This window comes from Mytilus californianus, unplaced genomic scaffold (genome assembly GCF_021869535.1).
Source record: "Mytilus californianus isolate M0D057914Y unplaced genomic scaffold, xbMytCali1.0.p SCAF_1, whole genome shotgun sequence".
NCBI lineage: Eukaryota > Metazoa > Mollusca > Bivalvia > Mytilida > Mytilidae > Mytilus > Mytilus californianus.
Genome location: NW_026262581.1, coordinates 80,880,310 through 80,902,715, shown reverse-complemented (window position 1 = coordinate 80,902,715; position 22,406 = coordinate 80,880,310). Strand labels below are relative to the sequence as shown.

The 22,406-nt window shown below is 32.0% G+C and overlaps 1 protein-coding gene across 1 annotated transcript; it reads left to right on the top strand.

Annotated features, from left to right (window-relative positions):
* The first annotated feature begins 95 nt into the window (after nucleotides 1–95).
* LOC127724501 (G-protein coupled receptor GRL101-like) lies at nucleotides 96–21,605 on the top strand. The gene is made up of 15 exons (XM_052231485.1): nucleotides 96–156; nucleotides 1,482–1,654; nucleotides 2,415–2,558; nucleotides 3,882–3,995; nucleotides 4,777–4,893; nucleotides 6,350–6,556; nucleotides 11,364–11,682; nucleotides 13,361–13,539; nucleotides 14,552–14,686; nucleotides 15,089–15,205; nucleotides 15,425–16,978; nucleotides 18,739–18,863; nucleotides 19,612–19,672; nucleotides 20,354–20,548; nucleotides 21,417–21,605. Exons 1-15 carry the CDS (start codon nucleotides 140–142, stop codon nucleotides 21,431–21,433), a joined length of 3,474 nt encoding a protein of 1,157 aa, XP_052087445.1. The 5' UTR covers nucleotides 96–139; the 3' UTR covers nucleotides 21,434–21,605.
* The last annotated feature ends 801 nt before the right edge of the window (nucleotides 21,606–22,406 follow it).

Sequence of the window (22,406 nt, the reverse complement as noted above, 5' to 3'; positions counted from 1 at the left end):
ATAAAAACGTCAAGGGATGTCACCACACATCAAGTATTGCACGCATGTACATCATTTGCATTTTCTTTATAACAAAGGGTTAAGGAAGATGACGAATGGATACAGTATTAATGATTACATTTGGTCTGATGGTAAACCGATGACATTTACATCGTGGTAAGTTAACTTTCCTCTCTTTAATTAACAAAATTATACCAAACGTTATCAGGTAAAAAGACTTGTCTTTACCACTGAATGTTATGTATATCCTACGTATGGGAGTATATTTATATAAACGCCTCGAAGAACCCTGTCAAGTATATAGTAATGTCTCAAAAACAAGAATCTCTCCAGTCGTTGTTTTGTGTCATATTTTACTTTGTTTTCGGTTTATTTCATATCGACAATTTGGTGTTTGGATTTTTTTTTTAACTTAATTCGCATCTTTGATTTAATCCTTCAAAGTGGGTTTAGAGGAACATCAAGATTAATTGTTCCATGTTTTATGGGCTGTTTTCTGTTTGACTATCTGTTTTCTCATAACCCGAACGCCCATAGGTCCAGTAATTATTGTCATGTTTACAAATTCTTTTTTTCACACGATTTTTTTGACACAATTTACGAAAAAATGAGACGAAAGACATATGATTTTTATTTGATAGATATATGTAAACAGTTTCAGAATAAGTATCCCTTAAAGGGATTTAAAGTCTACTTATAAAACAATTTTGGGGAAATTGTGACATCTTCACACCCTTTTTTGCAATATTTTATAGCAAATAAATGCAGATTGTTGCCACAAAGAAATTATATTTCACCATTTTAACTACAGGAAGTAAAATCTTTGGAAGATACTGATTACATACATATGCACATATTTTTATATGACACAAACAGTAAGCTTTATTTGTAAGAAAGCAAGGAAAATGGGATGGTAAAATTTATAATGCATCGACAGGTTAAATGTAAGGAGTCCTCACAAAAATTAATAGTTTTCTTGCTTGACAAACTTCATGTTTGTTATACCTACCTGATGATATTTTTCTTAAACCCATTTTTTTAATTGAGTATGAAGAAAACGGAAGTGCCTTAATATCTAATTTAATCTTTTTAGACGATGATATAAAAGCTTTCTTGATAACAATGGAATTATGAAAAAAATGATGTTCAATATAAATTCTGTATATTGTGACACTGAGATGAAATACTCCCCACTTTATAATTACCTTCAAATTTGTCGATTAACAATTAAACTGAGTTGTCGTAAATGGTGGTGCCAAAGGTTGTCAGTATGGGTATATGTTATCATTTAGGTCAGTACAGCCTTCTGGGAAATATAGAGGACCATCTCTACCAATGTACTGCATCAGTGTGAATTATTGGATGCCATTCTGATCAAAGGTCAATTAACATTCTTTACAATATCTTGTTCGGACTATCTTTGTACACATTGTACCATAGTTATATGGATACTTACCATTTTCTTTTTCTCATTCCACTAGGTACTACGATCCTACTTCAGGAATGCAACAGCCAGATGGTTTAGAAAATGAAAAATGCTCAATAATTCAGTTGTTTAGTATTCATAACATGAACGACTGGCATGATGTTGCTTGTGCATATGATAAAATATCTAATTTTATATGCGAAATAGGTCAAGACTTCCCAATTCAAGGTAAGGTTTGTGTTACCTAACAAATAGATTGAACAAAAGAACGAGAAAAGGTTTCCTTTACTATAGCACGTTTTGAAGTATAGACAATGAAATAGGCAGAAGCCATTTGAATCGGCTAAGTGTATGTGAATTAAAGGATTGTTTGATTTGTGTTACTGAACATCGGTGGACAATATTTTATTCGTATTCTAACGGGAAGATACAATAATGGTAGCTTAAGAATCTACATAATACTAGTAGTTCGACTAGGAAGCATGTTGGTAATTCAGACTTCCACTTGAAAATGATGGTATGTTGAATATGTTCAGAAATATTAGCCATGTGAAAGGCCAATTTCTGACCCCTCAAAAAGTTGATGTAAGTTTATGTAACGTGCGGAGAAAATGACATTACCCGTATACGGGGCATTGTGTTAAACTTTCCCTTCCGTTTAGACATGACTACGTAATAACCCATCCTGCACAGACAAATGGTAGACCACTTTACCCAGGGTTTTACTGCCGACTGGGAGAAAAACAGTTATGAACGTGTCATAATACCCCAGTCGACTCAATGAAGATAAAAATGAGAAGAGGGGTACAAATCAATGAGACGGCAACCCATAAATTCAAATTCAGGTAGCATGCAGCATGGCATGTGATACATGATGGACACTGACAAAAATGTTTGCTATTTAAACAGTGTTGTATTTGATAATATTTTATAAATAATTAAAAATTAAAATGATTTTGACCATAATCGTTTTATATGCTATCTTTAGATGACATAAGAAACACGTGGAGTCATGTTCCAGCACAACAAGCAGATGCATTGTACATGTGCGAATCTGGTGAATATATCTTAAATGCTTTTCTATGTGATTCTGTGATAGACTGTATCTCAGGCGATGATGAGCGGAATTGTTGTAAGTATATGTTTGAACCTTTATAACAGTACTGGTGTTTGAAACAAAAAAATAAGACTCAGTTATTTAACAATTAAGATCCAAAGACAAAACTTAAAAAGCACAATCTTTAATATTATTGACAACATAACGTAACAAACAGAACCCTGACCTTAACAAGCAGGCAACAGAGTTTACCAAGCAGTTATATCATTACAATGTATGAAACGTAATAATTGTACATATATATCTATGTTTATATAACCTCGATATGTATGATAAAAGATCAACTTTGGTAGAAAGATTTCAATTCTCATGATTTATCAGGTTTTCTTATAGGGTGAGAAATTATTATCCGTAGTTTTTACACAAGGTGTGAACATATTTTACGTGTCAAATTGAATTTAATCGTATGTCGCAATATGTGACTGGGAAAACATTTTTGCACAAAAGATGGATTAGTAGTTTACTATTATTTAAAACAATCAGTGCATATCTTATTCATTAGACAAAACGTGAGGTTAAATTCAAAATTGTGACGAATGATCGTTTTCAATTTTAGAATTTTAGAATCGTTGAATAATGGTAGCCACAATGATGCTTGCAAAAAAACGGGAGAAAATACAAAAAAAGCCAATCAAACGTTATAGTCGTTAAAAAAACAAAGATTACGTACACACGACAACAAAACAAATGTCAGCAAAAATGGTTTACAAATACAACAGTGAATCCAGTTTCCAAGTAATGGTTAGCCGTTTTTTATTCACTAGAGAAACTCCGGGCTGTATATTAATTATTATACACGTTCACTAAATACAACATTTTCTTTTCCAACGGAACCAGACAGTTGCATGCAATTATGAAAATTGAGTACATTTACCAAACTGTCTACAGATGGAGCATACATTTGTTTCAAAGTTTTGGGATCTAAATTGCATCTTTGTGGGTGACAAATTTGGCAAGAAATAAATATTAATTGATGCGCATAAATATGATCAAATTCCAAAATAAATTACGTGAGATGTGAGGTTAACGTGGTTAAGGAAGCGGGAACCAAACGACAAAAATAACCAACATATGTAGATATGTAGTGGTCAATGTACAATCTTGAATATAAATGGTATATGCCAGATTTTGCACATTGTTTTAAGGTTTAGTTTCCATTGCTCTTCAACAGACAAATTGAGTTTAGTTTAACAATTGTTTTTATTCTAGCAGACGCATATTAAATCATAACCTTAATAATAAAACTAATTAAAGATCTGCCAACAACACGAAACTCGTCAGATAACATTTAAACAGAATAAAAATATGAGATAACTCAACTCCTGAAATCTATTTCAGCATCAATAGATACAGGGGACCAGTTTACCTGTGATGATGGCGACCGTATATCAATAAGTCTTTATTGTGACTTCATACTTCATTGTAAAGATGGGTCGGATGAAAATTCTTGTGGTAAAAATACTTAATCCAATACATGTAGTCTGTTTATAAAAAATAATAACTAAAATTTCCATAAATGTAGGTACTTTGGATTCATTATTATTCGTGGGATACCTATTGTAGTGTATAAAGGTAAATTACATTTTCTGAATGCTTGAATGCATACTTTGGCTGAACCACGAAATCAAACATCCAAAGTACATGTTTGCCTCGAAAATTGGTATCCACGAAATTAAATCAATACACAGTATATCGAATATCAAGTTGTATGCGCTAGGTCAATAGTATTCCAAAGATAGTTGCATATAGTGATCGGTTTTAAGAGCTTAAAGAACTCTGAGTTCACTTGTGATTGAAAAAAAAACCAAGCATATTGATAATAGAATAAAAATTGACATGTTCTTCAATGCATGTACTAAAAGCTTAGGTTCCAGTCGTGCACACGACTAAGCAACCTTTAAGTAACCTAATTGGAATGACAGTTTTAAAAGCAAACATTTGTAAAAAGTCATGGACAAATAACCGTAATTTCGCAATGAAATTAATTTGGAACTCGCAAAAAAAATATTGGGAATAAAAAAAAAGTTGTTTCATTTTGATAATTTATAAGTTGAAAATGACCATTATTAATAACATATAATTATGTAAGAATCGAAATACCGGATATCAGAGAGTAGTACCTGTTTGCACTATCGTCAGATTGACGAAATTTTATTTACGATTGATTAATTCTATAATAGTCATGAAAAACTGATTATTTTCAAAGAAAATACTTAATAAAGTTTTTATTTAGAGAGACGAGTCTGTTCACCCGATGAATGGCAATGTACCAACAGACAATGTATAACCAACCAACAGAGATGCGACTTTGTGGAAAATTGTTTTGACAAGTCCGATGAAACTGAATGCGGTAAATGCATGCATAATTTATGTTTTAAGACCATTTATGTATTGTATGTGTTGTGTATAAAAACAGATATGCCAAAATTTACGAAATAGGCTAACGTTTGCCAATTTCTCAGTCTAATCACGGACGTATTATATGGTCATCGTATACTTTTACTCATAATATCAAAGGAATGTTTTCAACTTAACAACTATGAACCCTTGATTCAATAGCTTTTTATTTTGAGGCAGCAATCCTCTTTCAAGGACATAATGACAGCACATGCAACCGTTGGAAGATCTCATCAACTCAGATATACTCCATATGTAGGCACTGCTGGATTGTTGCTACATAGAAAACCTTCCGAAAACTAGAAAACTCGAGTATAAAATACATATATATGGTCACTTTGCAAATATTTTTCATATCATAAATACCTTAAGTGTTCCTCGACTCTATAATTGTCGTTCAAAAGACATTTATTACTAGCATTTTTATAATAAGTATTGAAATATTTGAAGTATAATTTCTCACTGCTTTAACATTATTGTACACAAATAACATTATTTGTTTATTAAGCATTAATTACAAACCTGGACAACAGAAATACAACTTACATTTTTAGCTCACCTGGCCCACATATATAGTCATATACCCACTACTATATGACTTAGTTTAACATAGGACCCTATGGGAAATACATACACGATATATTTGTAAACCCGTTTGTTGTAGAACCAATACGGAAAATGATTGGATTATCGGCAAGTTTGATATAATTTATATTTTCAATCTACAACTAAGGGAAGTAATTTAACCAAAAAAGTCACGTGGTAGAAATCATATGAATGAAATACCTAGGATTTTGTCATATGTCTACTCTAGAACTGATCCTGACAAAAGGTTTGGGACAGATCTGCCCTTCAAATAATTGTGGTAGTTCTTGCCGAGACCATTTCTAGGGTAGAACTGTTCTAAACAGATTATTCCGACAGTTCTAACGAGAGATTAGAACTGATTGAAACTATATATCAAAAAGAAACGGAAAGTATCAATGTAAGAGGGCAATCAAAACCCAAATTCGAAGAATAGCAGTAAACACCACTGCAAAATTGACAAAAGACAAACAATAGTGCGAATAGAAAACAAAGACTGCACAACACGCACCCGGTCATAAATACCGTTGACTGTAGCGCTGCAGAAGGTTCAGCCAGTTTCAGCTCCAGTGTTAAATCCCGCCGTTTAACTTCTATTAAATTAGTAACGTAGTTATTTAACCGATTAGGAAATACACAATTAATATTCTAACGGATTGTTTTATTGTTTTTTTTTATTTCACAACAATCATATGCAATTTCCATGTTTTACTTTTAGTGTCCCAGTTTAAGTCTTGAAAAACGTAAAACCGTTGTGTTTTTCTTTCTTTGTTTACTTTATGATTATTCTTAAACCTACTGTGAATCATAAATGAATGTTTCAGAAACATGTAGTATTGAAAGTTTTCAATGTTACGATCAGCAATGTATACCCTCAACAAGAGCTTGTGACGGAATGATTGATTGTAGTGGACTTTTTCACGAGGACGAATCTGAAGACTGTCTACAAAACAGACAACATACTTGCAAAGATTGGTGGGCCAGTGGGGAAAAAAGGAATGGAGAATACCTTATTGATTTATATCTAAATGGTAAGATATTGTGCCTATATAATTTCAAATAATATTCATGTTATTGTTGATGATAGTTCTCATACTAGTAAATGATTTGTCATTTAGGTGACCAATCGCTATGTCAAATATCTTAACATCAAAAGGGATGATTTTCATTTCCTATTTTTAGATGGTGACGTTCCCTTGGCACCATACGTTGCGATATATAAACACAATACGCATAGTAAAACTCAGTTTAAAAGAAGTCTGAGTCCGGAGATTAACAAGGCGTATCGTTGTGTGTTTGTTTATTCCTCATGTGTTAGAGGTAAAGGGAGAAGATTGAAATCTCATAAAACATGTTTAATCCCGCCACATGTTTGCGCCTGTCCCAAATCAGGAACCTATAGCCTTTGTTAGTCTTGTGTGTTTTATAATATTGGTTCATTTATATGTTTCGGAGTTTAGTGTGGCGTCCATTCCATTGCACTAGTTTAAATTAATGTTTAGAGGCCAGCTGAAGCCCGCCTCCGGGTATGGGACTTTTACGCTTCGTTGAAGACCCATTTGTGACCTTGGGCTGTTTTTCTGCTGTTTGGTTGGGTTGTTGTCTCTTTGACACATTCCCTTTTTCCGTTCTCAATTCTACTCACTCAAATAGAGTTTAGTTTTAACTGTTTCTTTACCAATATACATTTAAGTCTTTAAATCAAACTATATAGTTTTGTCAAAACCAAGAGTAAACTTCTTTCCCCCCTTTATAAATTCTGACTAAAACAATGTTGAAAGTATTTAAATCGGGGTCGAACTAAATATACAATGCAGTTAAAAGAAGGATAAAAGTAAGGGCACAAAAAAGATTTTTTTTGGTTTTTTGGTTATAAACGTGTTAATCTTACATATATGCTAGAGACAACAAATATGTACCTTGTACATATGATAACTGACAACCCGAATTCTTCATAAAAACTAAACACTGGTCAATAAGATGAAGTAAATTAGCATGTTTCTTACGGACATAAGGACTGTGCCAGATGCTATGGATGATATTTGTCCAATTCATATGTAATTTAAAGTAATTGACTATTGCGCAGCAATAATTAACTTTGGTCATTGTACAAAATGATTTTTAAACCACATGTTGTGATCCGCTTGAAATAAAAATGAACACCTTTACATAACTACGAATACAAATTGTAGTCAACCTCGCAATAATAAATTTCCAGAAAGCACCCTTATCAAGAAAATTTGACAATTGACCTTGAACTACACCGAGGAGAAAAGCCCCCTATCTTACTATTCAATTGATGAGTTTTTACTCTACTATCGGTCCTATTGAATCCATCCATCTTTTACTAATCATAACAAAAAATGACTTCAAAGCAAAACAATTAACCCATATCAGACAGAAATTTTAGCATAACAATAAGCACAGAGACCAAATACTGTGAACACATTACCTAAGGTTAGAGTAACATGATTATAGCATGGAAAGTTTATATGTATCATAAAACAATGACAACGTCAGTTCACTCTGAACACACGGATATGTACTAACCACAGTTACAGACCAAGGTTATGTACTCTGTTTTACAAAGAAACTCGTCAAAACATGAAACCTTACATTTTCATGGAATAATAAACTGAAAACTCTATTATAAATGAAACCAAGTATCCATGTATATCATGTACATGACAGACAAATGCTTTATACCATGAACAAACTATTATTCAAAAAGTATATGAATGGGTCGAGTAACATTGATGTATTTTTACCTGATAAAAATTTATAGCCTTTCGCATTTATTGAACGACTGATGCGTTTAATCATATATATTGTCATTCCTCTTAGATGAGAACAAAAAGAGTATGAAGTTTCAAAATTAACAAAAATGGGAGTTAACAAAGATTTTTGTTCACTGAAAGCATACAATAAATTCTCACTTTATAATTATACAATCCTGATGTAACAAAGTCTTTAAGTCATAAACAATTGAATCTGTTTAAATGATAGGAGCTTCATACATTAAATAATTTCATTTGCGTTTTCTGTACATATATTCTATAGAATTGTGGTGAATGATTGATTAAGAATATGAGTACTAGTAATAAATATTGATGATTCTAAAGATTCAATCAGATTACCAAAATCTCAAATCAAATACTAGTAATAAGCAATTAAAAGTATATTTACCCATAACCATGATAACTAGAGATCCATCTGTACAAGTTGTTTTCCATAGTAGGAACAACAAGTTCATTGACAATGAAGAGCTAGCGGAAGAGACCAATATATCTGTGCGTCATCTGTGTAATTTTTAAGTTATTTAAAATCTTCAATCTCATTTATCAATAGTTATTTTCCAATCGAAATTGGTTAAAACACACATATATATAAACTTAAAACATTTTCATGTTAAGCTTGGAAACCAGCCCGATTTATCCGATTTGGAACCAGTCTATAATTTGCAAAGGGAAACAACTTGTGTTAAAAGTGAGTAATAACAAAAGCAAATTTGTAGTTGGCATATAAAATATATGCCAAAGTTCAACAATGTTAGCGTTAAAACCGGAAGAAATACTTCAATAATACTTTCTTTAATAGGGGTTTTCATCAAAGTCTAACGAAAACAAAATTAATATATTTACCACTTCGTAATGATGACGTCACTGGTGGTGTAGTCAGGGTTAAAGGTGCAATCAACAGTTTTTTTTCTATGACGTCATATTTTGAGGGACCATGCATATGTGACCATTAGTGGTGGTATTGTTAATAAAGATACTTGTATAAAATTAGATATATTAGGATTTTCTCTTGTTTATAATGAAATAAAGATAAAGTGTAATTTTAACATATTAATAGAAAAGTTCTATCAAGAGAAAATGAAAAAAAAATGTCCATTCTCAGCATAAAAGACCTGATATCCGGTCATGTGTATACCCATGAAGATATGATACAGGCACATTTCAGATAATCAAAACTGTATGAATTTTATAGGTTTTCACCTGGTCTTTCAAAACATTCTCGTTTCAAAGGTACGTTCTTCTGCTTCTGAAGGAGCTACAGTAGCTATGAATAAGTTTTCAATTTTCACTTCCAAAAATACAGGAAGTTTACAGTGTTGTCTCCGCTTTAAACATGTATATTTAATATAATGTTTTTTACATTATTTTGATCATTCAACTTGTTTTAATTGAAAGCTAACTAATAAATTTTTACCATCAAATACAAAAAACATGATACTTTTTCACCAATCATGTAAATAAAAAGGGATTTCCCACCACGGCTATTTTTGGTCGGGGGAAAACACCTTTTTTTATACGAATCTGTTTATAGCACCCTACAATTTATTCCATCAATAGGTCAAATGCAGTGAATTGGTGAAAATTAAAGCGTACAACACCGTAGCTACCAGTATTTCTTATACTTATACAGGTAGAATTATTTTGAAAGTACATACTTAACATATAACTGTTTAGCATATTTACTGGATATGGGTATTTAGTCGGACCCTAACAGGAAGTATTGATTATTTTAAAAAACCAACACGGATAAAAATAATAAAACAATGTCAAAATGTTCATGCTTTAATGAAATCTGTATTTGGGAAAGTTGTTGCAAGCATACAATCTGTATTGTGTCTTATACTATTAGAGGCACATTATCGTTAACGACTATATTATATTAATGTAAACACGTTAATTATGAGCTATGCAAGTCTAGTAGTTCGTGTATTTTTCTGAGTATTTTAAAAAAAAATTCAAACAAATATACTTTACTGTGGGTTAGCATTCGTTAGCTATCACTATCCTATAGATTAACAACTGTTGGTTATATTGATGATTTCATTGACGATGGAGCGCGAATGCTGTGTTAATTAATTCTTTTGATTTGTCATTTGTATGCAAAAATGACATCCCTTTGTAATATATTTCAATTCGAAAAAGTCTATTAAATATATGCGTGTATTGTCTCCCTTGAACAGGTTCATAATTTTATATTTACGTACAGTTATTTGATTTAATTTTAAATAACTACAAAATTTATAAACTTAATAGATTTTAGTCTGTTATTATTGGTTTATTAAAGACATACATGTATATTCATGATTTTATTTATTTGTTTTGAAACGTTTAAAACTGTTATATACCGTTATAAAGAACCTTTCATAATTTTTTAAATATTATTTAGTTACATTTAAGTAACAACCTCACCGACCGTGCAAGTCTCTCGTGGGTAGTCAAGTACGATATAAACTCCACTCACATACTTGGGGCATCTTACTGTGAGATTATTGATATTGCATTTGCCTCAAACTATGAAAGCTGCATTGTGGTAATACAAGTTTTCTGTCTATTTATAATCTGAGATAAACTATTAAGGTGAACAACACACGTGTTGTTTGACACCTGACAACCACTTTATTCCAGAAACTTCAAACGTATGTCAAATGCTTTAGTGAGAAATTATGATTGGAACCTATATAAAGCATTTGAACTTTGATGAAAAGACTATATAAGAAAACCGAATTATATTATCTCCCCATAATGATAAAATGTTTGGAAAATGAACCAGAGTTATCTTACATTACTCACAAAGAGGGCTAGCAAACAATTTTTTAAATTTGAACTTGATTAACGTTAAATCAATTTTCCACTAAAAATGAATGTTACTTTATTCAATTATAAGGACTTAGTTACCCAAATCTACTAATTTTATTTGATATTATGAATTTTGACGACAATAGATAAACATGCTACACTGTTGCTGCAGATAGAGTTCGTATCTAAAATGGCATGTCTTCTATAATGGTAAATACTTACATTTAACCATTATTTATTTTAGAGAGTGCTTTGGTAGAATGCATATTCCAAGAGTCAAAAGATCAAATTCATGTAACAACCGTTGTCCATCATGATAATGAGGAAACTATTACTGACATTATGGAAGATTTCAACATTACGCCCAAATATTTTGCCAGTGATGCCCATATTGTTAAGTTAAAGCAAATGGAAAAATGCCAACAGGCCATTGAAGTCAAATGTCATTTCTCGCAAAACATGATATATAGATCATCGCTAGATGGAAGAGAAATACATAATAAACAAAATCAAGGGAACTGTGGATGTCCGTTTGTCGGCAATTGTCAATCTCATGTCAACAAGTAAAATATATTTTTGATAATATGTAATTAAAAAAGAAAAGAGACAAATATACCACGGGGAAAACGATTAAGAGACGACAGACCACAACAACAAAGCATTGCATATACATAAACCTATTTTATCACTTACTATGAAGCCTTTTTCAACTGATTTTTATAGTTTGTCCTTGTTTTGTGCTGATATGCCATTTTCCATGTTAGGGAACGGCTGGCACACCCGAAAAGCATGTTCCTGACTTGGTACGGGACATTTTAAGAAAAAATGGTGGGTTGAACCTGGTTTTGTGGCTAGCCAAACCTCCCGCTTTAATGGCAATGCTAAATATAATCCTAAAATGACAACATTACATGACAGGACTACAATACAAATAAATGGAAGAACATACAGGACAGAGAAGCACACAAATAAACAATACAACAGAACATTACGACAAGCTAATAGTTATCAAAGGTGCCAGGCCTAACGATGAAGAGCACTGATGACCCAAAATTCCAAAAAGTTGTGCCAAATACGGCTAGGTTATCTGCATGGATAAGAAAATATTTAGTATTTAGAACAATTCATATTTTTGCAAACAGTAAATTTATAAAATATACAAATGACCATATAATTGATATACATGTTAACACGGAAGTGGTGACTAACTACAGAATAAAAACGAATACGTAAAACAACCTAGATCAGCACATAAAAACAGCATAAAACTGAAGACCGAGCAACACAAACCCCATCATAAACTGCAATGAAATCGGGTGCTTTGGTAGGGTGGGCAGTTAGGTTCTTAAAGTGACAGTCTTTGTACCGTTTTCTGTAATGTAAAAATCGATAAAAAGAAAGCAGGAACATTTGAAAAGTTGGAATCAGGGACTGTTTGATACAAGGATTAAGTTAAATAGAATGCTTCGCACAATTTCTCGATTTTTACACATGTCCATCATTTGAAAAAATAGTTTGGATTGTGTGTAAAATAAATAAAGAAGATACCAAAGAGACAATAAAACCTCATAAGTTCAAGAAAAAAAGTATTACCAAAAAACTGAACTCCAAAGAAAATCCAAAAAGGGGAAGTTCTTTCAGACGATACCATTGGGAAATAGAAAAACGACTGAAAGCCGAAAAAGCTACAAAACATTCGTTCTAGTCAGAACACAAAAGACTGGACAAAACGAATCCCTTGGAAAACCGGAAGAAATCACATGTGTGTCGGAAGTGTCAGAAGATCGTTCCTCACTATTCACATCCGTCATGTTGTTTATAACGAATACAAAAAACCATCGGTAACATATCCAATTCTGCGACATCAAAATCGAAGAAAAAAAAGACGGGATTATGGCTAGGACAATTTGAAATAACAAAACAGACAGGGAATATGTTCTCTTTAGAAAACGAACAGTCGTATCTCTAAAAAAAAATTTATGTTAATATAAATGTTTGTAAGTTTATCTCTAAGTACTGTAAACTCAACTTATTTACAAAATAGTACCTTGCACTTTAACGCAATATTTTGTGACATTTGTTTTGTTATCAAAGTATGTTTATATAAACATGTACTTTTTTGCTTCAACACTTTTTGCGCTCCATAGATATATATATATATATTGCTATCCTGATTAGAATGTATTTTGTATTTTGTATTTGTTTTGATAGACAGCAAATGCAATGTGTCTACTCTTTAAGGTGTAACTGTGGTAATGAACCATATGATTGGTACTCAGCTGATGATAACGAAATTAGATCAGACATTGGTGTTCTAAAAAACAACAAAGATCTACCCGTTAAAAGGATACGTACAGAATGGACAGCAAGTGTCGATTCTTTCGTTAAAGTTCATCTAGGGCCATTAAAATGTGAAGAAGGTATTTGAAAATCTAAATGATATATTTTCAACATTAACAGTAGTTAGTTTGTCTTCAGCAATATAATGATTAAATTCAAATGGCAAATGAACTTACTTAATATGAATTTAAAGAGATGCTATGATATACGTCACTGAGAGCTCGACCGAACGAAACAAAAACCATAAGACGTTATGAGTTCATCACCAGATGTTCAACAATAGACAAGTGTCTAAGCATTACGTCAAACTACAAATCATTCATGTATAGATATAGAAAACAGATTAGCTGAAAATTTAGCTGAAACTATCAGAAATTTGAAGTCAACACTTGATAAGGCATGAATTGGGTTAGTCCGTTCTTTATGTTTTTGGATTGTCGATTAACATCAACGTACATGAGAAATACATACAATACAACACATTACAAAGAATACTTAATTCTGTGAAGTTTCACATCATTGTGATACAAGCTTGCTGGAGATTGTATCGTTAAAGTAATGTCACGAAATCGTCATTCTTTATATGACAACGTGACCAAAAATTAAAAATTTAACAATGTAGGTGTTTTTTTATTGAATTCACAATACTATAAGAAACATCACTACAAATGATTGAAGTTATAGTAATCGTTATGGTTCAATGTTAATAAACGTTGCAATAGAGAAAACGTGGACATCTTCATACTGTATAAACTCAAATCCATATTCGTTTTCCAATCATGACAAGATAGTCACAACATTCGGCTTATATTACAAAACCATTCGCTAACCTTGCGCTTTTCCTGGTTTTTAATAATCCATCGGTTTTAATTATTGATGAAAGTAATGTGTCTGTTGATCTATCGACTATGATATTGTTACCATTTATTGCTTATTTTTATTGATGGCACTGTAAAAGTGTGTTTTCTGTATGATTGAATTAGAACATACAGAATACGCGCGAAAGGTATTATAGTGTAAAAAAAACCGCTTAAACTGCTTAATAAACATGATATCGTTTCAAAAAGCCAAACAATGTTCAATACATTTCAGATGTTGCAATAGTGTCAACTGTTTATCTATGCAGCAGGGGACAGAGTGTACCATCAAATGTACTTTGTGTATTAGATTATGACGTAAAAGGAGAATTGATTGGCTGTAGAGACCTGTCACATCTATCTAGCTGTGGTAATATATCTGATTCCACATCTTCTTTTAAATGTAGAAAGCCCCATTTAAAAACGTTTCGCGCGCATGGCTACCAATCATTAGCATTATTTAATAGATACATTCTATTTGTAAATGTTTATTTCAGAAATAATAAATTGTATGAAAAACCAAGTCTGAAACTTCCTCATGATATATAAACGAAAAAAGGCTTAGTATGTTGTATGGGTTTTGATCATCGTTGAATGTAGCACAAGGTGACCTATAGTTGTTATCTTCTACGTCATTTGGTCTCATATAAGAAGAAAAATGGAAAAGGTCCTTTCCGGGAGTAGGTTTATAGTCAAATTATGTCTTCGTTGAGAGGACGTTTGTTGCTACTTTTTGTCTTTATATCTAAAAAAACAATATTTAATTTTTTAGAAAGGTTCCTTTGTCCTCCAGGATACTTTAAGTGTCAAAATAGTTACTGCATTCCTCCAAAACTGTTTTGCAATGGAATTCAGGACTGCCCACTAGGCGAAGATGAATTTAACTGCAGTAAGTGAAGACTGTATAGAAAAGATATGCTGATAAAACTAATTTTCTGTATTCAAATTACAAAAAAAAAGACTATATTGGTAAAGTTGCAAAACATTTAAAAACGAATTTTACTTTTTTCCTTGAATCAATGTTAAAACAGTAATACGAGTTACATTTGTTCTTTCTCCTTTCAATATATATTGGTCAAAGCGTTGTACATTTCTAATTTATATACAGGCAAACCTCTCTGTAGTGGTCTTTTTAGATGCCACAGTAGTAATTTGTGTTTAAATCCAGACAAACGTTGTGATGGATTTGCTGATTGTCCACAATTTGATGACGAACTACTCTGTCATACAGAATGTGCAAGAACTTGTAAATGCCACGGTTTATCAAGAAAATGTATATTCGAAAACATCTCCGAAATTTCATTTCTTTCTGAAATTCGAAAAATTGACCTGAGTCTGTCAAATTTATCATCGACTAGTTTGAAACTGAAAGATAATATCCTTTTGGCAGAATTGAATGTATCTAGGACAGAGCTTAATAATCTTGAAAGATTGGAATTTGGTGAATCTCATAACCTGTTTTTATTGGACATATCTTTTAACCAGTTGACAGCTATTCCAAAAAATATTTTCAGAGGATTAACCCACTTAAAAAGTCTTCTTCTATTAGGAAATCATTTCCTTGAAAATATTTATCCCCAATCGTTTTCTGGATTACGTAGTTTGCCGATAATATCGCTTCGAGAAAGTCATCTTCATTTATTGACAGAAAATACTTTTATTGGTTTAACAAATTTAAAATCACTTAATCTCACTGACAATAAAATAAAAATGGTGGAAGATCGCAGTTTTGCAAGTTTAGGAAAATTGAAAATTCTAGACATAAGACGAAATAAAATAGTAACATTTCAGAAAAGTATATTTGAAGGTCTTACCAATCTTAAGGAAATATACTCAGATGCCTTTGTATTTTGTTGCCTTAGACCGGATTCTGTAAAAGAGGAAGATTGTTTACCAACAAGTGATGAGTTCTCATCGTGCTCCGATATGATGCGAAACGATATACTTAGAACCTGCTTATGGATTATCGGTGTATGTGGCTTGTTTGGAAACTTGATTGTTCTTGGTTACCGAATTTGTTACGACCGACAATCGTTGTCAAAGAGTTATGGCATTTTCATAACTAGTCTAGGAACTTCAGACTGTTTGATGGGTATATATATGTTGACAATAGCATCAGCTGATGTAATGTTTCGTGGAAACTACGTTTGGAATGACCTGTCATGGCGGTATGGAGTCTCTTGTAAAATAGCTGGAATTCTATCCACGGTGTCTAGTGAAAGTTCGGTAGTATTTCTCTTTCTAATAACTATCGATCGATTTATCGCGGTCAAATATCCATTTGGGGAAATAAGGTTTGGAAAAAAATCAGCAATACGTTTATCCGTTGTTGTTTTCCTGACCTCCTTCATACTAGCCGTTGTCCCATTATTTCCTGGATCATATTTTGACGGAAATTTCTATTCACGGTCTGCAGTTTGCCTGGCATTACCACTTACCAGAGATAAACCAAATGGCTGGGAATATTCATTTGGAATTTTTATTGTGCTCAATTTCATCTTATTCTTGATAATTGCTGTTACCCAGTTAGTGATATATAAAGAGGTTACAAATCCGATTCATATTAGATCCACCAAGAAAAACCAGGACTTGACCATTGCAAGAAAGCTTTTCCTTGTTGTATTCAGCGACTTTTTATGTTGGTTTCCAGTTGGCGTAATGGGTAAGAAATGCTTTATAGATAAATTTGTTTTGTAAAGCAACGACTTGTTTTAGTTTTGCCTTTCCGTTTAAAAAATAAATAAATAAATAAATAAGCAAGTACATAAAAGCTGAATTTGATTTGCTCTTAGTGAGTAGCTTATTGGGTTGTGTTTTCGGCGCTTAAGCAAAGTTGAATAAATTGTTCATTTAAGGAACACATATCAAACATAAAACAATGTTTCCAGATTACGTTAATACAATGAGCAACTAGGTAGATTAACGGACAAACAAGAATTGAAATAAACGAACACCCAACATTTAAACGACATCGTTGGACACTACAAATCCAATCAAAACCAAGATTTTCATATATTCCTGAGCATATCCTACTGCATATGCCATATCCGTTCTATCACCAAGTGGTCAAAAGTGGCAATGCATCGGTGTAAAAAATGTAGGTCTAAGGCAAATATATTTTTAATCACTTACTTCAAAACTATTGACCGATTGGTCGAAATGAATCAGAGAAAACAGAAGTTTTTTTTAAATCTCTTAAATCCATTTAGAAGATTAGGTTAACAAAAATTGAGGGAATTGAAAGTACTCAAAAAGGAGCAACATCGTTTACATCGACAATGTACGTGTCTCTTGCTATGCATGCATCACCCGCCATGATGGTTGATCAACTGAAGGTATGCAGGAAATCCTGCTGTTTTAATGTAAGACGTCAAATATGGGATTGATCAAATGTAAATATCAGAGATTTATAAGAATTACCTTCGTTAAATAAAGTCAAATGTAAAATAAAATTAAAATGCCCAGCAGTGCCAATCAATATGAATATGCCAATGGTCTTTCAAATAACTGTCAAACGAATTTTAGGAAGACGTTATCGATTAAAAACTCTTGCTTTGTTCGATTTGTTTGTGTGATATTTTTGGTTAAATCGGGAAGAATGATGTCAGTGACATATATTTTAAGCTATTTATAGGTACTTCCTACTTTCCAAAGGAAATTACGCAATATAACAATATACGTTATACGTATTATGAATTAAGATATAACATTATACATTTTATTTAATATTAGATATCTGGAAACGGATTTGAGGATATAGTGAATACTGAAATAGATTTACGGTTATCTTTCCTCTTATAACTATGAAATAATAGAATAAGATTTCAGATGTATATATAACGCAAAAATTATGAACTTTAGATATCAATCATTCTCTTTTAGTAGATACGAATCGCTGTAGAGGCCATTGTATGCATTTCATTTCTGCGGTTAAGATACATGCAATTGTTATTACAACTGTGGTAAACTTAAAGTAATCACAGAATTTTCTCAAAATGTATAGATTGTTACAAATACAGAAGAAATTGGTGTAGATAACAATGTTAAAGTATTCGTTTTAGGAATTTCTTGAATAAATGAAAGGTTATCATCGGGATCAGACAAAAAAAAACCTTATATAGTAGTAACTGTAATTGCGGTTAAAAATGCACATGTATTACTCAAGCGGAACAAGAAAATAATAACCTGACAAAACATGCACTCGCTTAAGGTGAACTTTGTAGAAGTTTTGAGTGTAATTCAAACTTTGGAACTAATTTTACAAGAGGTTTCATTGAATTATATATGCAAGCATCATGTTATTTAACACAGAAATGTGACAATGCTTAGAAGTAGATTGTTATTTTAAGAGATTCAATCGACCATGAAATATAGGTCACAACAATTTGAACAATAAAGACTTATCTTATGCTACACTTGCAGGATTAATGGCATTACGTGGGCATTCCATTCCTGCCGAGGTTTATTCCTGGACTGCTGTATTTATCTTGCCAATCAACTCTGCTTTGAATCCTTTCCTGTATACCTTTGCATCTATCAGAGGAAACGTATGTATCTTATACTTTTGTTGTTTGTGTTGTCCCTTTGCTATATTCATCCCTTTTAAAGAAGCCAGCGCTTCTGTGTTGAAATGAATTATCATTGATGTGATCATAATTATAAGTTGACTGTTTACAAAACGTTGAATTATCGCAATGCTGAGAATTATCTAGCCAAGGAATAGACTACATTAACCGTCTTTGGCAAACCCTTTAGAAATTGTGTGTTCTAAATGCTCTTCAACTTTGTACTTTATTTGGCCTTTTTAATTTTCTTGATTCGAGCGGTACTGGTGAGAATTTTGAAGAAAAGTGCGTCTGGCATGCACAGTTTTGATCCTGGCCTAGTATCTATCATGTCTATGATGAGTTTATCTAATTAGCTGGGGATTTAGCACGAAAATAATGGTACATTTCTGTGTACTTTTACTAATTTAATACGGAAAAGCAGACAAAACGAGTTTGTACCTCCCTATATTTTGGTACTCATATGGAAATTAAGAGCTTTCAGAAATAAAGAAAAACAGTTTATAAGAAAGATTGATTTACAAGCTTGAAAATTTAAACTAAAAATGCATGGAAACAAATTAACAATCAAACAGAATAAGAAAATATAATCCACTGTCATAAGCCTTTCCCTTTGTTGTAGTCATTTTCCGTTTTTGATAACAAACTCCAACGGCATAAACTTGATATATAAATTCCTACCAAACCCACCTATATTCAAATACTGTGAAACATAAATTTCTTTTTTCAGAGGCGTTTGCAGCAAAAGAGAGCATACCAAACTGGGTCTACGAACTCGAAAAGGTCAAACGGTAAGGTTTTAAACTATTAGTAGGCGAGATATACAATTCATATAACCAAAGTCAATTCAAGCTTTCTTAAATATAATTCAGTGGCAGTTTTATAAGTTAATGTTTGTCAACGATACATCAGCAAAAACATAGGGGTTTTGAGAAATATTTCCCTGCATACTAAAAAAAAATATTGTCAATAATTAGTGGTTAAGCATATTTTGTACAAACTCCTGATGGTCATGCAAAGTGTAATGAAATCAATTCAATATAAGACTATTTTGAAGACGTTATGACTTGTTTAAATTCAGTCTTATACACTTTTTATCGAGTTTCAAATTTTGCAGGACAGTAACATAAAATGGATATCCACATTTAAGATACAACACACAAAATACTAGTTTAAAAAAACAAAAAAACAAAACAATATTTTCATTCATGTACAGTTAGTGCACCAATAATTCAAATTAGTACAGTGTCATTATGATAAAGTGAGTAAGTAACTTCAACAAAGTAATTACGGTGCATTTTTAACTGACGACAAATGACCTGCCTTATCCAGCTTTTTCAAATAAAATACTAGTTATGTTTACTATTTTCACCAAGTTATAGAGATACATTATCGTAAATATGATGACAAGATCGCTAACCTTTGTATGAACGTGTTTGATTGACATTTATTGCTCACTGGCACAATTACAGCTTCTTGGGGCAATGTACAAGGCAAAAACGAAGGCGGTTACGATGAAACTACAAACGATGATGGTATGGTGGATAAAATCGTGTTAATGGTCGACAAATTACTACATGAGAATAAAATCAAGGAAGATGACGTGCAGTATATAATAAGCAAACTCACTAATACCATAGACAACAATTGCATAACTGGGAAAAAGGGTAATTTAATAGCTGCACTTATAATAATAAATGTTTTACATGTGTAGTTTATGGTCTATAGAATATAAACATTTGAAGAAATTATTCTATCAATTGCATTGGTACTTTAGTTACCAGAATATTTTAAAACATTCCTCAAACAGTTAAACCAAAAACTGTCAAATAGAAATTGATTTGTATCTTACGGTTCATGACATTGTGTTAAAGTGATACTACTAGTATCCCCAGGAAATCAAAGCAATTCCAAATCAATAAACAAAAACGTCAAATTCGGACACGACTTTTATGGGCTACGAAATTGTGTACAAATATCAAAGAATTTATTCAAGTTGTACTTTGTCATCCAAAACAAAAAAATGTGAAGGACCAACAGACAGATATGTGCTTCACTAAATACTATTATCAGTAGTGAAATTTTCAATCTTTGAAAAAATACGCTTGTGTTAGAACATTAACAAGATGACATAGCTGCTCCTTAGTGAAGAAATGTCATGTGTGGCGTACTTATGAAGTAAAACTGTCTTAATTGACATTGGCAAATTAGTATAGAGGGTAATTAAAAGATATTGGAGAATGAGTCGAAAAAAAACAACAAAAAACCATTAAGACATGTTAGAGGCAATCAAATAATATTAGAAAAGTGTCTTGACCAGATGTCAAACTCTTAACCGATTCAAGTCTATATCATTTTGACCTTGTGAACTCTCAAGTCACAAATCCGGCTGAGCGTATTAGTCTTCTACAAACCATGTTTCATATCATATCGCATTAATATGTTTTAGTTCTAATATGCATGTATTATTTGCTACACATCGTTGAAATCAAAATCCTCACCATTATCATCATGTGTATTAAATTTTACTTTCAGTTGAGCACAGTATGTAAACGAATTCCAATTACTCAAAAGAAGGAAGAAAACAACGATGAACATGAAATCAGATATTAATTACTCAGCATGCAATTCGTGAAAATAGATATTTCCATTTAATAATGTATAAATAGTCTAATTAGATGCTTTATTTGTGATCTAACGAGGAAGCTTAAAATTAATAATATCTGTTGTTCATTTTTTATCTTGCCTTGAAAACAGATGGAAAAATCATTATGTCTCTTGTACCTTGTGAATTCACCCAGAAGATTGGAATTTTCCATTGCAACAAATATTTATAACATTTTTGGTAATTTCATCCAAAAAAGTAAAAAACTAAAAAACTTTAAAAAATATTTTCTATACAAAAGATGGGCGAAAGAAACCAGAGGGTCATTCAAACTCATAAATCGAAAATAAACTGACAACGCCATGGCTAAAAAAGAAAAAGACAAACAGACAAACGATAGTACACAAAACACAACATAGAAAACTAAATACTAAGCAACACGAACCCCAACAAATACAAAGGGTAATCTCAGGTGCTCCGGAAGGGTAAGCAGATCCTGCTTTAAATGTGGCACCCGTCGTGTTGCTCATATTAGTACAAACCCGGTAAAAAGTCTAATTCGGTAGGTCAGATTCTCGAAAAGTGGACGGGATTGTAGTTACTACATTAGGAACATATCCGCTATCATCTGTGTAAGGATATTTTATAACGTTAACCAACTCGTGATGGCGTCCGTAAAATGTACGAAGGGATGATTTCAACTTCACCATTTGGAAATCTTGGTTTAATAGCTTCCTTGTGAGCAGCAACCCTCTAACAAAGAAATCATGAAAGGAAACAAAAGCCCGGGAATACGCTTTCATCGATCGATATTAGATAATAACAAAATGCTGTACACAATATCATTAAATATTGTTATCACATATCAATATTGTGTCCTTTAACTTTATAACACAAATTCAAAAAATGTATATAGCATT